This window comes from Battus philenor, unplaced genomic scaffold (genome assembly GCF_028537555.1).
Source record: "Battus philenor isolate CCGP_79_NKW_IND1 unplaced genomic scaffold, ilBatPhil1.0.hap1 SCAF_14, whole genome shotgun sequence".
In the NCBI taxonomy this organism is placed as follows: Eukaryota; Metazoa; Arthropoda; class Insecta; order Lepidoptera; family Papilionidae; genus Battus; species Battus philenor.
Genome location: NW_027181676.1, coordinates 10516337 through 10532580, shown reverse-complemented (window position 1 = coordinate 10532580; position 16244 = coordinate 10516337). Strand labels below are relative to the sequence as shown.

Genomic DNA, 16244 nt, shown 5'->3' with positions numbered 1-16244 from the left:
CAAATTAATTTGGAATTATTTAACAATACGTATTAATCGTTTAAAAGTTAAAGAGAAAATAAATTAATGATAAAATCTTAATAACGTGTAAGAGATGCTCACTAAGAAATATAATAAAACGTCCTATAAAAAGTGACTGTGATCTCTATTTTGACAGTAACATATTTTCACGCTTTTTTTTTTGTATTTCTTCATCCGTCATCATCATTTTAGCCATTAGACGTTCACAGCTGGACATAGCTCTTAGATTTTCTGCAGGACCGATTGGAACCGGCCCGCATCAGGGCTGACGACTTACACTTCGCGACTTTAAAACCCTAGCGGCCATCTGTTTTTACCTGCCTCCTGCCATTTCAACCAGAAAATCTGTTGAGATCGGTTACCTTAGTATTTCTTTACTTACCGGCAATGGGTATACACAGGAGAGCCCCGAGTCCTTGGAAGAGAAGAAATAGACCGAAGCAGTTGGTCAGCTGCTCCAGTCCAATATATTCAACAACCAGAATTGAACGCAGTGATGCAAAACACGCTGCAAAAAGGAATAAGAAAATTATTGTAAAAATTATATATAAATAATTTTTTTAACACTGCAATATAAGCATAAATTATTTGAAGCGATATTATATTGAGAAAATGCGAATGTATTGATTTTCTTATGTCCTTTAGCAATAAAAAGACAGTCCAATACCTCGCTTTGCGTCGTTTCGTTTTGCGTTTTTTCGAAGTAGCGTGATAATTAGTACTAATTTTCACTGTGCGTGATTTTCGAGGTTGCATTGTTTTGTTCGATCTTTACATGGTTTGCTATAGAAAATCTTAATTAGCTTTGGGTCGTTTCAATTTGCGTCTTTTTTTTTAGAACGTAACCACGACGCAAAGTAAAGTATTGATGTAGTCACATTATATTCAGTGAAGTAAAATGAGCATATTTTCAGTGTTGAACGTTGTTTTCACACATTATTTGGCTTTAATAATACGTTGTTTTATAAACCCCGTATAAATATAAAGTTCATATCTTAATTAATCTTTGAAATACAATGGGTCATATCTACAAAAGGCAGAGTTATACCAATGACGCATCTTTTTAGACAAAATCAAATGCCGGTATTTCCGGTGTTTTTTTAACCACTTTTTTATTACGTTAATATTGTTTTAAATATTTGGACTATAAACTGCTTTATAAGCAGTAGTAACTCCACATAATAGTAATAAATGACATCAAGCTACTTATAAATAAACTACTCATTAAAAGATAAATATTCTTGGTTGAAGACCTTGGCTTTTTAAACGATAAGAGCATAAGACGATATAGTTAATAGAGATCGACGACCTATGCACGTTCGCAGTCGAAACTGTCAATATTTGTTTCTATAATTTTTTATATATGCTTTATTAATAATAATTTTGAGAAACTTTTAAATAAACACTGCAACCTTAATTGAAAGTACACAATGCCTTCTTTATTATCATCATTTCAGTCGTAAAACGTCCACCAGTCGGCATCTAACGCCTTCCGACAACCTTACTTTCGTAATTATCTCCACAACAAATATAGGAAGATTAACAACTGCTGCATCATGCATATAAAACGTATATTATTTGAATTTCTTGTATGTGATTGTCACTTCAAACAGGCAAAATTTTGGTATATAATCTTTATATTAGCATTTATTACGATGTAATTTTAAAACAAAACTTACCACCAGCAAATCCAAAGATGACGCAATAGGCGAACTGAAAACCGCTATTATAAGATATTCCACTCAGCATCGTAGCCAAACCGCCTGCTGAGAGTGCGATATTGTTCAACCACAAAGGAGACATCTTTGGCATTGAAGACACAAGACCACAGCCAATACGCCCAATTATATTGGAAATTCCAATAACAGACACCAGCATCACGCCCGTGTCCATGCTCAGTCCATGAGCTTGAGCTCGTGTCTTAACGTACACGTACGGCACAAAGAATCCTAACATAGTGAAGAATCCACTGACTGCAAGGATTACAAACGTAGGAGATTTGAACAGGCTAATATCTAACATAGTCGCGAGAGTTCTTCTAACTGCTTCGGGACAAAGGGTGCACTTTCCGGACTCGTCCTCTTGTACGTCCTCCTGCGTGGGAAGGTGAGTCACTGCCAAGTGATATCCCAGAGAAGTACGGGATGTATATTGCGGCAGTCTAGCGAGACTGGCTCCGAAGAATATATCGTCACGGTACAGAGGTCTCGCTACCAAGTCTGCGTGGGAACGACGAGGTCTGGCGTCTCTCGACACTACTTTAATGGATGAAGCAATTAAAGGTTCAGCGTTATCGATATGACTGTTGGAATCTTCTTGTTCGTCCTTTTCAGCGACCGTTCCAGTAATAAAAATAGGTTTATTAGTGTTCTTAATAGTTCCCGCAGTCGCGGATGATCGTCTTCCGAGATGAGAAGTGCTTCCTTTAAAGATTTCTTCCGCGGTCGGATAGCGCGTGTTGTTCGCGACTCCCATCCACGTGTGTGGACTCACTTTGTTCGTAAACCTCATTTCTGGCGGCATTGAAATACCCGAGTCCAGTTTGCTATGTAATTTGAGCATTGAATTCAATTTCTCGACCGCTTCTTCGTGGCGGCGGGCGGTGTCCTCCTCTTCTTTTTGATCAGCTAGGGTCACTCTCACAGGCTTGATAGGTCTGAACATGGCGCCGCATATTAAGCAAATCAGTATAAACCCTGAAAATAAAAGACAATGTAAGGTTTTTTATAATTTTTACCGCTTAGACTTTTATTGCATATATTTATTCAACTCAAAATTAATCTAAAATATATATAGGTAAATACGAGTATATACAAGTATGTAAAGTATTGGCTTTATACAAGGCGATTGAATACAGGTGTGAAGGCTGTAAAGGGCGGAATATATAACATTTGTTGTAAAAGTAATGAAGCTTAGTTGCTGACAAATACTATTTATTCATCCCTCTAAAATCTTTAGCCCTTTTAACCAATCAATTTGTGTATTGTCAAGTATTCGGTGCGTTTTGACATTAGTCATAATATAAAACTGGCTTATGTATATAAATTTAATTACTTTATAACTAAATTAATAACTTAAAACATTAGAAATTTTCATAATTTAATGATTTATTTATACTAAGTATATATATACAGATGTTGCGGAATTGGTTCGACCATAGACGCTATAGATTGTATGATAAACACTTCCGGTGCCGATGACCTCGATTTTAATGTGACGCGCTATAACCACATAATTGGAACAAATTTAAATGAATTAAACATAAAGCTACGCTATTTATTTGTTTAACCTATACTAGGTGTAATGTAATCATTCTATTAAATTTGACCTAACTACACTTGACTATAATTGTTACGAACTACTAAAGGAAGCAGTGAAATTCAATAGCTTTTATCTTCATTTTATAATATTTTTACTGCACATCAAATAAATCCATATAACTAAAGTATATACCTCAATATACCTCTATCTCGCTTTAGTACAACTTTTTTTCTCTGAGGCCACCGAGCGACGAGAAAAGTCAAAATCTTTTCTATTTCACTTTGCTATATTAAACTTAGCATATGGTTGAATATGAATGAGAATCTAAATAATTTTACAGTACCCGGTGATAAATATTGATTATCGACCTTGAGAAAGAGACAGTCGGCTAATTTCCGCTTGGTATGGCGTTATCTCCGTCGCACGAAATACAAAAAGTCCGATATCTATTAGGAGCTGTTAAAACAAGTATACTTTTTAAGCTTTTTTTAATAATTATTCTTATTATTTTTTAATAATTTCTATAAATTACACCAATTTTTCTATAAGTGATGGCTTTAAGTTGGGGTAAAATAACTAAATAAAAAAACGTGTTCACATTATGTTTACGTATTTAATTATTTAGGAAAATTACAACTGTACATAACCGGGTACTGTAAAAGGCAACTTAGCGATTTAAACTTTATGCGCCCCACCAAATTTCGAAATATCTATAGTCGATGGCCTAGCAAAAATAAAAAATAATAAATAAAATGTATTTCCGAGTGATCATTTTGTTTTATGAATTAATGTCTTCTATAACATTTCATTATTGTACCATAAAGGTACACTTTATTTATTGCTTAGTTATATCTAAACACACCTTGGTTTTGCTTGAAGTCAAATATCTGTTAAAGAATTGGGAACATGGGAATAGAGTTGTTTTTAGGATCTTCCTAAATATTTTTCATTTATTAAGATTTATAATGACAGTGTCTGTAATGATTGACATTGTTAATAACTCACCAGCATGTATCACCATGGTCATTCTCCAGCCGTAAGCCTCAATAAAGATATTTGTCAAAGGGGCAAATACGAAAGTACCAACACCCGATCCGCAAAGCGCCAAACCAGTTGCGAGAGCGCGCCATCTCTCAAAGTAGAAACCAACAGTCAACACTGCCGGCATGTATATCATACAGAATCCGATACCTGTTGGACAAGAATGAACAAAAATTACCTTATTATTCAAAACATTAAAAATTTGTATTATTTTTTAAACATAGGTGAGTGCTTAATTAGAAGATAGGTAAAACAACGTAATTAAAAGCTATATTATTCTTTATCTATGTTTTATGTTAAGGCATCTTAATTCATTATGTATATTTTATAATAATTGTTTTGGGAAAGAAATATATTAATTATAAATTACTGAGTGGTTCAATAGTAGGAGTTCATAGTAGTACAACTAGTAATAGTAGTAGTTCAGTTACGAAGTAGTAGTAGATCAAATACAGTGATGATTCTTTCCAAATCTTCACCGTTTAATGAAACAATTTTTTCAATCTAGCATTGACGTGTTCAACACAATATTAACTTATCTAAAAAAAACTGTGTAAGAACCTAACCCTTATTTCGTGCAAGTAGAGAAATTCTAGAGACATAATTCTGGAATCCAAGTTCTGCGAATTAATAACAACTCGTTCACATAATATGGATATATCAAAACCACTTGGAATAAAGACAATCACATGTTAATGGCTTATATTATTTATTATTAGTTTATAATTTTATTCACTAGTAGGATTCTTCCTAGGGCTGGTAGGTCTTGATGTATTTACAACACGAAGTCCGAAGTAGAAGTAAGTTTTTTTCATTTGAGCTTTGCTCCTATTTATATCGACATGAATTATATTTCTGTGGAATTCCCAGTTTTAGATGCGCCGCTAACGACACCAGTGATAGTTTACAGCACTGAAACGTGGTCTCTTACTTCGGGCCTTATAAGCAAACTCATAATAGCTCAAAGAAGAAATGGATATGCTCAGATATAGTATAATCCGTAGATATAGTATAATCGCAGAAGTAGGTATTGTGAAGTACAGTTGGCAGGCTACTTAGCGCGCAGAATTGATAGCCTCCAGGTTCTTAGGTGATGACCAAAGACCAACAACCGCAAGTAGACAGGCGACCTTGTCAAAGTCGTCGGAAATCTATGGGGATGGCCTATGTACCGCAGTAAATAGCGTTTGAAATGATAATGAAGATGATCCACTTTACCTCCAAGAACACCGAAAACAAGGTAGAGATATTCGACGCTCGTCGCAAAGTATGATAGCGCAAATGCAATACTCGCCAACACACTACCCACAATGGTGACACTTCGAAAACCATACCTGTAACAAAATAAAAAAAATAGAGACATTTTATAAGCATTTTTTTCAACAAGAATCGAAACAAAATTATTACGCTTTAAAATATGTTAATCAAATCTATCGCTAATCAAAAGTATACGCTCTGAAGGTAAATAAGTCTAGAAATACCTTTACATGAAATTTAATGAATACTGCATTTTAAGATAAGTCACGTGCAGTTAACCTGTTAAGTACATTATGCGACCTACAGTCATCGCTCTTACATTGAACGAAAAAAACCCTTAGAAATAACGTCGAATATTATAACTAAAAAAAAGTATAGTGTGATTGGAAACAGGCCAAAAAACTTTAAATAGGTGAATGTATAACTCATTTGCTATTAATTAAAGTATGCTACACCCTATAAAAATCAATGATTTCAAAAATATTAAATAACATTATGAAAATATAGTAAGATAAAACGTTTCCAAAATTCGGATTATCACATATTTAATTGTTCACTATCTGTCCCTGTAGACAAGTTATTGACTTGTTGCGTATATAATAGAAAGTATAAATGAATATAACTTTAGCTTTTTTTCATTTTGTGACAAATGAGCCATATATTCAATCAATGCGTGTACGAAAAGGTAGTATTACTCACTTGTTGGCAAGAGCCGATACAAAAGGCCCGGCTAAGAGATAAAATCCAGTCAATAGAGAATTCACAGGTCCCACAGCGCCCTCACTTACCTGCAATATAAATATTATTTATTATTAAACAGAAAATGAAAGCCGGAATCATAATCTCTAGAAAGAGACTTGTGTTTCAAAAGTGACACTATCACTAATAACATTATCACTAATAGGGCAAGTAAGAACTTTAAGGGTTGTAAATAAATAATTGGGGATAATAATGTTTCTGGTGTTTTATTTCTTAATATACAGGATGATTGGTTAAGAGTGTAAAGGCTTTTAAGAGGTGAATGTATGTATAGTGTATTCACTAACTATACTATACTCTATCCAAAAATCAATGTTTTCAGAAATAATAAATTACGTAGTGATAACATACAAAGCTAAAGCGTTTCCAAAATTCGGATCCCAACATGTTAAAATTAATCATCGTTTGCTATCTGTCTCTGCAGATTTTGTACTGTCCGATGATATTAGCCTTTCGCATTCTAATAAAGTTTCAAGAGTGATCGATTTATATTCACCTATTTAAATCTTTTACTACATATTAATCAACCTATATCCAAAAATTATTCTAATTACACTTTGTTAATAATAAAATAAAACAGCAAGTATACTTTCGTGTAACCTCTGAATTATCTTTTATTAAATTTAAAATGTAAAGATAAATATCACAATGTAAATATTTGTAAGTAACAATGAAGATTGGGCATAATAGCTCTAAATACTGTATATTGTTAAAGTGATCACAAATTAAATCCGTCCGAGTTTATTGTGGACTATTCTCGAATCTGGGTGCGTTAAGAACTCTTGTAGCTTTAACTTGAAAGATGCCATTGTAGAATGGCTAAATTTAATTCTAATGTGAATTTGATGCACACAAGTGTGTCCATTATTAACGATCCTCAGTGGATGTATAAAGAATTTTCATTTTCTTTATTTGTCATTTTTTTAATAATACTTTGGGTTTCTTTCAACTATACAAAGATATTGAGGCGAAACTAATGTCTGTTGCATTTTCCAATGTCTCTTAATGGAACGGCATTTCCACGCTTGTATGACGAATTCTTTCGCTAGATGGCGCTGCCAGAGAAGCCGGTCTCATAAATCCATAAGTAAAGAAATTAAAATACGATTTTGTATCAAATCTACAAAACTGCGTCATAACCTCGGCTAGTCAGGAAGTAATTATACATATAAAAAGAGATACAATCGAGATGCGAGGCATACTGCGTAAAATACATGTATATAGCCGTGTGACCACATTAAAGTACACAAACATATTGTTTTTATTTTAAAACGCGTAATCTTTTTAATTTTTTATTGTTTTGAGATATTATTTAAAATTATTTTTGATCATTTTAATATTGCTTACAGGCTCATAGAACCTTGATTATAGACAAACCGGATCGGATGATACGAAGCATAATTACGTTTTGATTTGGGCCGAGATATTATGGAAGCAGCATTCAAAAGTGGCTAATACATAAATTAACTGATATAACTTTTTCGGAGTATATACCTGAGCCAAATCAAGTTCATTTTTATTGGCACAATCTGGTACGTTTTTTATACAAAAGTACTTGCCATGGTAATCGATCACTTAAAGTTTAGGTACACATGCACACGAATAGTGGATTTCTGCTTATAAAATATTTTTTTGTCTTGTATGATCTTACGCAAAGTTTTACAGGTGGTAAAAAGCCTAGCATTGTAGCTACACTACTAAATGAATCCACTCAACATGTAGAGTGATTTAGTTTTCGACGCTCTTTCTCGTTCGACCCACGATCAAAACATTGTACAGAATTATCCACTTTTTTTAAAACAAATATATGTCTAGTCTCTTTCTTAATTAGTATTATGTATTGAGATAAATATATCAAATTAAGTGATATATGATATATTAAATGATATATAATATATCAAATTAATTAATAAATATATCATACGTTATTAGGACCAATTTAAATTTATTACAAGTATTTGTTAAATAGCTTCAAAGTCAGTCCTCGTTTCAGTTCAAAAACGCCCTGCAAGGTATAGGCCTTCCGCAAAGATATCCATGCAGGAATATACCATAATCGCCACGCTTTAATAACAAAATTGGACAATGTTTATTATATGTGCTACAATATGTAATGATTGCGTTTCAATATTGTTTTATAAAATATGTTATATGGTCCGGAAGCCATAAGATTCACATATGTTAAAGTGATTGTTTTGTTTTTTTTTAACGAAAACGCCTGATCAGCGCTATCTGTCGACCAGACGTTTCTTTGTGTATAACGTACATTAGTTATCACAGATCGGATATTTGGATGAACATTTATCTCAAGTTTGCTGAGAAAATAAGGAGGCGGCTTCGCTAATAGGTATTTTAATTTTGTTATTAAAGTTTATAGTAAATTTAACAGGTAAAATATGAATATTACCGTTTTAAAAACAGTTACCAATAGAAATTTAAAAACCGTAAGAGAAAAAAATCTTCATCTGTGGCTCTCCTATTTAGATTTACAGTATTGCGCATACAACGCCCGGTCGCATGCCGACTGTTTGCCTAACGGTAAAGTTCCATTTTCATTATATCAATAGATGATGCAGTTAATGCATTTCTTAAGGAGGATGACCTCTAGAAACATTAAACTTACTAGAGAACATTTTAAATACAAATAAGTAAGGTTATGAACAATAATTTATAATTGAGATTTGATGACAAAACAAAGTTAAGAAATAGATATTTTGTATTTTGTTATATTGTTAAGATTATATAAAACCTTATCAGTATAAGAAAATTTCAACAAAATTCATTTATATGAATTTTAAAAAAATGTTTGAAGGAGTATACAGGTACAATACGTTGCTAATTATAACAAGTAACATAATATTATTGTGATTTTAAAACAAACTTAGAGAACAAGTATTCATTCGTTATTTGGTTTAACACGTATTAAGCATGTAAAGGCCTGATTATAAAAATAATTTGTCTGATTTTAAGCAAATTGGTATAAGTTTTGCAAGATTAAATTTTTAAACCCAAAAAGCGGTATTTTAAATTTCTGTATTTGTTTAATAAGTTAATACGTACTTTGCCATACAAGGTTAAACAATTACATTGCATAATAAATTTTATTAAAAATATTTAATTATCAAACACAAGGACTGTTGGTAGAAATTTTAAGCGGAAATATTTATTTTACTTGTATTCTTTAATATACCAAATAAATAAATTGTGCATATCGTTAATGCATGTGCATATGTTAAATTATTCTCGTCGTTGACAAACCCTGTTTGCTTGTCAACAACATAACTTTTATTTTAAACACGAAATATCATTCAGTAACAGAAAGAAGAGCTCAAATCTTTAAAGGTAATTAGTTATAGGTGTAAAACATTTAATGGGGTTAATGCACTACTCGTTAGTTGTCAATTAATGATAAATATAAAGATATTTACATATCAATGGTTTAAGAAATAATAAATAACGTAAAATTAATATAGTATTAAAAAGATTATTAATTAAAAAGAAATTATTAGCTTGCTGCATTTCAATACAAAAAAATACCTATTATTTCAACATGATTATTTAATGTAAATATATGTAAAATCTTTAGGCCTTTGTACATACATGCTACATATTTATCCTTCTAAAGAGAGTCCCTCTTTATAGAGCCGTTGTAAAATAAATTATTATGTAAAGAAAGACGAAAAAAACTAGTGTTTCTACACGAGTATATATCAAGTAAGGAATAACACCACAAATAGAAAGCTATTTCGCAACTTCACATATTTTGTTTCAAATATTTTTCAATCCAGACAGAATTTTGGCACACGTCCAACAGTTACGCATTGTGATTATCTGTGGCTTCTATTTTTATCTATTAACGACTGGAGTAGCATTGCACTGGAATGTTCAACGCTTTTTTTTTAAAGTTTAAAAAGTTGATCTGGCTATTATGATCTTCCTCAAATTGATGTAGCCTTTTATAGTAAAATTAATTAATCTATTACATATTCTATCGCTGTTTATTTTATTCTAAAAGGTCTTCTTATAGACAAATTAACGTACAGTATTTTTTTAAATAGGTCTATTAAACAAGTATTAAAATATTTTAACTAACAAAACTTATATTTACATTGAATATATAAATATTTAAATAAAAGAAAACACATTGGATTGGGATTATATAATACAGATCATAAATGCAATAGCGAAGTCTTACAGAGACGGGACATTGTCCCCAATAAGGGCACATATACACTGTACATGTTTTTAATTAAATTTTATGTTAATGATTTAATGCCAATGATTAATGATGTCCTGAATACAAAAAACACACTCACAAATTACTTCCCGCGACTTTGACTATGACGTCAGTATACTTAAAGGGGGGTGTACCCACGCCGCGTTTACCAGTAAATACTGAAGATGAATTCAAATTTAAAATATCTTTATTCTACACGTGCTTTTTAAATGCCGATTACTTTGTCATCATAAGTAGTTAGTTACCACCGGTTCGTATTGCACATCTGCCAGTTCTGAACTAGGCCAGCCAAGGCTCAATAATTGACATTTTGAAATGAAATTTAACAATGTTTTTTATTATGTCAACAATTTAAAAAAGTCATAACTCGTAACTAAAACTCCTGATTGCAAATAATAATGTTTTTTTTTTAATAATATACCTTAAATTTTAGATTTAAAAATGACTGAAAATGTAGATAAATTTAAATGTTTATAGTCATAATATAAGTGATAAATTAATTGTATTTTTCATAGTTTGAAATCTTTATTTACATTTTTAAGATTTATTCGTTATCTCCTGATAGACCTTGTGGAGCAGTGTGTTTTAAGCCTAAGGGTTATTGCACGTTTAGCGATTGAAAAGCTTCACGCTTCCGTCACAAACATGACACATACGGTACGTTTGCTGAAAATATATTGCCGGTAAGTAAACGTTTGTGTGAAAGGAATTTTTTGACATTATACAATAATTTAGTGTTAGTAGAAGTTGCGTGTCTTTAAAAAGTAATTGTGTTCACTGTAATTTTTTACGTTATATAGTTATTCTTTTTTCCTGACTTTGAAGTGTCGCGGTTCATCAATATAATAAATACACTTTTTGCACGAATTGTTTGCTTAAAGACACGAATACTAATTTTTTTTATTATACACTGCTTAAAGCAACAAAATACAATCGCATTTTGGGAAATACGAAGTTCTTCAAACCCAACCGTTTGACGTATCTACTAATGATAGCAGTTTTGGGTACAGTCCGTAATAAGTAGCGAGAAATAATTACAATATTGATTTTTATTTGTAAATTTGTATTTTTTATGTCAATCCTTTTGTTCGCTAATTTCATTTTATGTACATTTTTTAATATGTATTGTTTACATTTTTCTTCTGTTCTGAAATGTTTCCGTAAATGAAATGTCAGATAGAGCGAAGTGGAAGAGGAAATCGAAGAAGGCAGACCCCACCATCAGATGGGAATAATAAATGTCAAGGAGAGAGAGAGAGAGAGAGAGAGAGAGAGAGTTGTTTTCATTTCATAAATACTGATGTAATTTGGATTTCAATATTACTTATTTTGCACGGATTTTGAGAAAATCTTTTTCATCTTACAAGATTTTTTAAAGTTGTGGAACATATCAATATCATCATATATGACTTAAACTTTTTTACTTGATTTTTACTGGCTTTTCTAAAGAAAATATTTACCGTGTAAATAAAGAATTGGATATAATGGATACCAAATATTATTGTTACATGATTGTGATTAATTTCAAATTAAAGAAGTCTTGTATGTTTATCGCCCGTTGACTCTATGCGTGAACATCGACAGTGAAATAGCGATAATTGTATAATTAATAGCCCGATGCCACAGCGGTCTTCACTTGCGTCATGAACATTCGATTCGGCGTGGTTCCGAGATCGATCCAATGATGACTCATGTATGCCAGTGGTACAAAATATTTCGATTGATTATAATCAGATATTAGATATTGGGACGCATATTTAACTTAGATTGCAATGGTGGCCTATTATGAAAAACGCTTTTCTATATAAAATTTATTTGTAAAATACTCAATAGACAAATGACGAGTGAATGAATAGAATGCTACAGCGCATAGTTATTTTGATATTTACATGTAATATGTACTCGCCAGAATGTTTTTTTTTATTCAAAATAACTGCAAAAATGAATTAATTTAAATAAATAATTAAAACAAACAAATTTAGTTAGAATACATTTGCGCCAGACTGACGGATAAGAATCAAAAAAATTAATATAATGACAAAAATAAAAATTATATTAAAGCTTTGATGGTGGATTTTAGCGCATCTGTGAATGGATACAATATATTACATAAATACTACATCAACATTTTAAATCATATATGTAGGATATAATCGAAATTTTTAATTTGTAGTAATTTTCATAATTTTAAAATAATTTATTTATTTTATTGTGTTCTTTAAAAGGGCAGGATTTTACAATTTAATTACGATAGGTAGATAACTAAAAAAGCTTTATTAAATTTGTTTATCTACGAAATTACATAACAGTAAAATTGTTACAAGTTATTGTTAAAAGTCAAGTAACACAAGAATTGAGCAACAGGTGTGAAAACGCACCTGGCAGCCTTGGAAAGAAACGTTTAAAAGTAAGTGATATCGTGAATTGAAGACGATTGGATATAACATCTTTGCCATCAATTCATGCCTCGTTTTAATGCTTTATTATTTACGTAAATTACTTATATATTTTGCACTAAATTTTCATCTCTCAAAATTTATTCCGAATATCCTTTTAAAGGATGCTTTATCTGGCAAAAAAAATTGACAGCAAAATTATATTTTGTTTTACAAAGATTTCATGACGGTTTGGTTCTCTCAGTTAAAGTTAGACTTAATTTAAATAAATCTATTATAAAGGATGAGTGGTTACATGTGAGCAAAAAGCTTTAAATCCTTTAACACCTTTTCTAATCACCCGTATAAAGCGATCACTTCGAAACATGTAATTTTTTTTATTGTAATGCCAATTACTTCTCTTAGTACAAAAGTCTGCAGTGACAGACAGTTAACAATAATAAATATTTAATATGTAGTAGCTTTGAAAATTAATCATTTGCACAATTTTTTTTCAAATCATTTAATTTTGAATGGGTACACCCTATCTATACATTCACATCTTTAAAGCTTTTACATCTACAACAAATATAAGTATATATATATATATATATATATATATATATATATATGTGTGTGTGTGTGTGTGTGTGTGTATAATATTCCAACTAACATACTTTTAGATTAGTGCATAAAATAATTTACTTTTTTGATTCAAAAATGTACCGAAATTAAGACCAAATTTAGGACATTAATTAGAAAGTAGTATTTTTTTATTGCAGAGCGTAAGTCTGTAAACCGCATCTGGTGGTGTCAAGTGTAAACGGCCGATCGGCTACTTCACAGCGAGTCGTAAATTAATCATCGCATTACAGTGACCCACATTGTGACAGCCTTGGATATTTGGCAAGTGAAAGAGACGACAGTCGTGTCAATCAACGTCGTACAATAGCCCATTGGAGAGAAATTACATTTTTGACGTTCATTTCGGTGACATAGAAAAAGTGTCTTGAAAATTATTCACTACTCTATATCTTTACATATAATGATTGGTTATAGACGTAAAGGCTTTAAAGAATGAATGTGTTGGTTATTTGCTAGTTAGTGCATGTATGTTGACGATGGTTTAAGAAATAAAAAATATTTTACAGAAAACCGTTTGTTGTTGATAACTAAGCTGAACATATTGTTAATTAGAAATAAAAACTTGTTAAAAATTTAGTCGTATGAATTTAACTTAAGCGATATTATTCTCTGGTCCCCCTCATAGTAATAAAAAGTGTTTTAAAATTTTTGATTATTATATATTAAAATTAATTATTGTTTACTACTTGTCTTTGCAGCCTTTATACTGCCAGAAGTTACTGGTCTGTTGCATTCCAACAGAAAAATAAAATTTTCAGAGTGACGACATTGTACATAGTGATTAGAAATAGGTTTAAGTTTGGTTTAGAGCTTTTTTGCTGACAAATAAGCTGTAAATTCACCCCTAATATAATATATCCAATCTCCTTGTATTTAATTGATTTATTATTTTTTTATCTTTATTATGTAACGATAATAAGTTTTAAGATATTTTTTTTTACTAATATAATGTTAATTTCATACTGTCAACCATTTAATGTTCGAAATATGTCTTAAGCGTCGCATTAAACGCTGAAGAGTTGTAATGAAATTAGAAAATACGCAAATAGAATAGTAATAATTTTTATTTCCTTAACATACGATATAAAACACTGCACTAAGCACAGCCGGTTCATGGAAATGGTTTCTATGAACCGGCTATGAATTTACCTCTATCTTAACATTTGGTAATTTTCAAAAAAGAGAACATAAATGATGCACACTAAATATTAAAGCGAGTATAACTAGCTTGTAACATTTTTAGTTGCGAAAACTCAATGAAGAAGGTTTTTCGATGTCAGTACAAATGTTAATATTGTATTTGTAACTCGTTTACGCACTTAAAAGGAGGCACGGCTATGACGCACGTGTGCTAGCAGAGACCAGCGAGGGTGTGGTTTTAGTAGACGCCATTTAAAAATAGAATGCGCGCGAGTTGGCGGACTGAAGTCGAATGCGTGACTCGTTTAACATCGACCGTTGAAATAAAAAAGACGTTAAAACATGTTAATATTTATTACATATAAATATTTATATTCATTAACAATACACAGGGTTTTTGATTGTATAGTAAAAGAGGTGAATGTATTCGTTTGCCATCAATCAATGTATAGTAAATCCTATCAAAAAATCAACGGTTTCAGAAATAATAAATAACGTAATCATGTAGTAAGAAAAAAGCGTTTTCAGAATTTAGATTAACATATATTAAAATTAATTATTGTTTACTCTCTGTCCCTGCAGACTTTGTACTACCCAGAGACATTGGCCTATCGCATTCTAATATAAAAATAAATAATGATAGCCTATTTCAGAGTGATTACTTTATACAGATAATTAAAAATGGAGATAAAAGCTTTAAAGCTCAAGTTATAAATAAGCATCCTGTATAGTGTTGCCTCTATGTGTTAACGAGATATCTGTATATCCTTAAACCTCATTGATAATAATATGAAATGAATTTAATTTAAATTTCGAGGTGGCAGGTAAATTTTGTAAAAGATACCTTTAGAAAAATTAACATAAAACTTGCCCCACGTGTTTACAAAACAAGTTTAATTTAAATCCTATTTTAGATAAAATAAACATGAAACTCTGACGGAGCAAAATTTTAAATATCTGAATAAAACAATTGTTATGAAATTACTGGATTCAATTCTGGGCGTTAATGAATTCTTTTGTTCTTTTTATATTTAAAAATACCTAATCTAAAACAATTCACATCCACCAAAAAAACTACTTTATTTTACGCATTTGTAACCCGTTTTAGGCCTCCATATCATATCGCAGATTCTAGAACGTTCCACCCACGTTAAAAGTTTATATCTCCATACACATGTTCAGAATTTTATTTCCACGAGTAACAAAAATAAATTACAAAAACTTGTTTTACAACGTATGTGTACATTTGCATTAGAGAAAATTTGAATGAAATTTACATAAACATGGTAAATAATTAAGATATATAAATAAAATCGACTTTATTATGTTATCAACATTATTGAGTCGATCTATTCTAATCATCCTATTCTAATTATAATATGTTACGAAAATGGGATTCAAATTTCAGCCATAGGACGTCCACTACTTGACATGGGTTTCTCAGAGATTTACAATAAGCAGTTGGAATCGGCATCTAGCATCTTCCAACAACCTTAGAAAGGTCGCCT

General features: G+C 31.0%; 1 protein-coding gene across 2 annotated transcripts in view; it reads right to left on the bottom strand.

The window, feature by feature from the left end:
• LOC137933787 (monocarboxylate transporter 12) overlaps positions 1 to 16244 on the bottom strand; it is a 45414-nt gene that overhangs the window by 3771 nt on the left and 25399 nt on the right. For both annotated transcript variants that reach the window (XM_068777843.1, XM_068777844.1), the window contains exons 4-8: positions 6280 to 6368; positions 5542 to 5657; positions 4288 to 4473; positions 1701 to 2717; positions 404 to 529 (exon numbers count right to left, since the gene is read on the bottom strand). In XM_068777843.1, the coding sequence (XP_068633944.1) occupies positions 404 to 529; positions 1701 to 2717; positions 4288 to 4473; positions 5542 to 5657; positions 6280 to 6368 (1534 nt within the window). The remainder of the gene's footprint in view (positions 1 to 403; positions 530 to 1700; positions 2718 to 4287; positions 4474 to 5541; positions 5658 to 6279; positions 6369 to 16244) is intronic.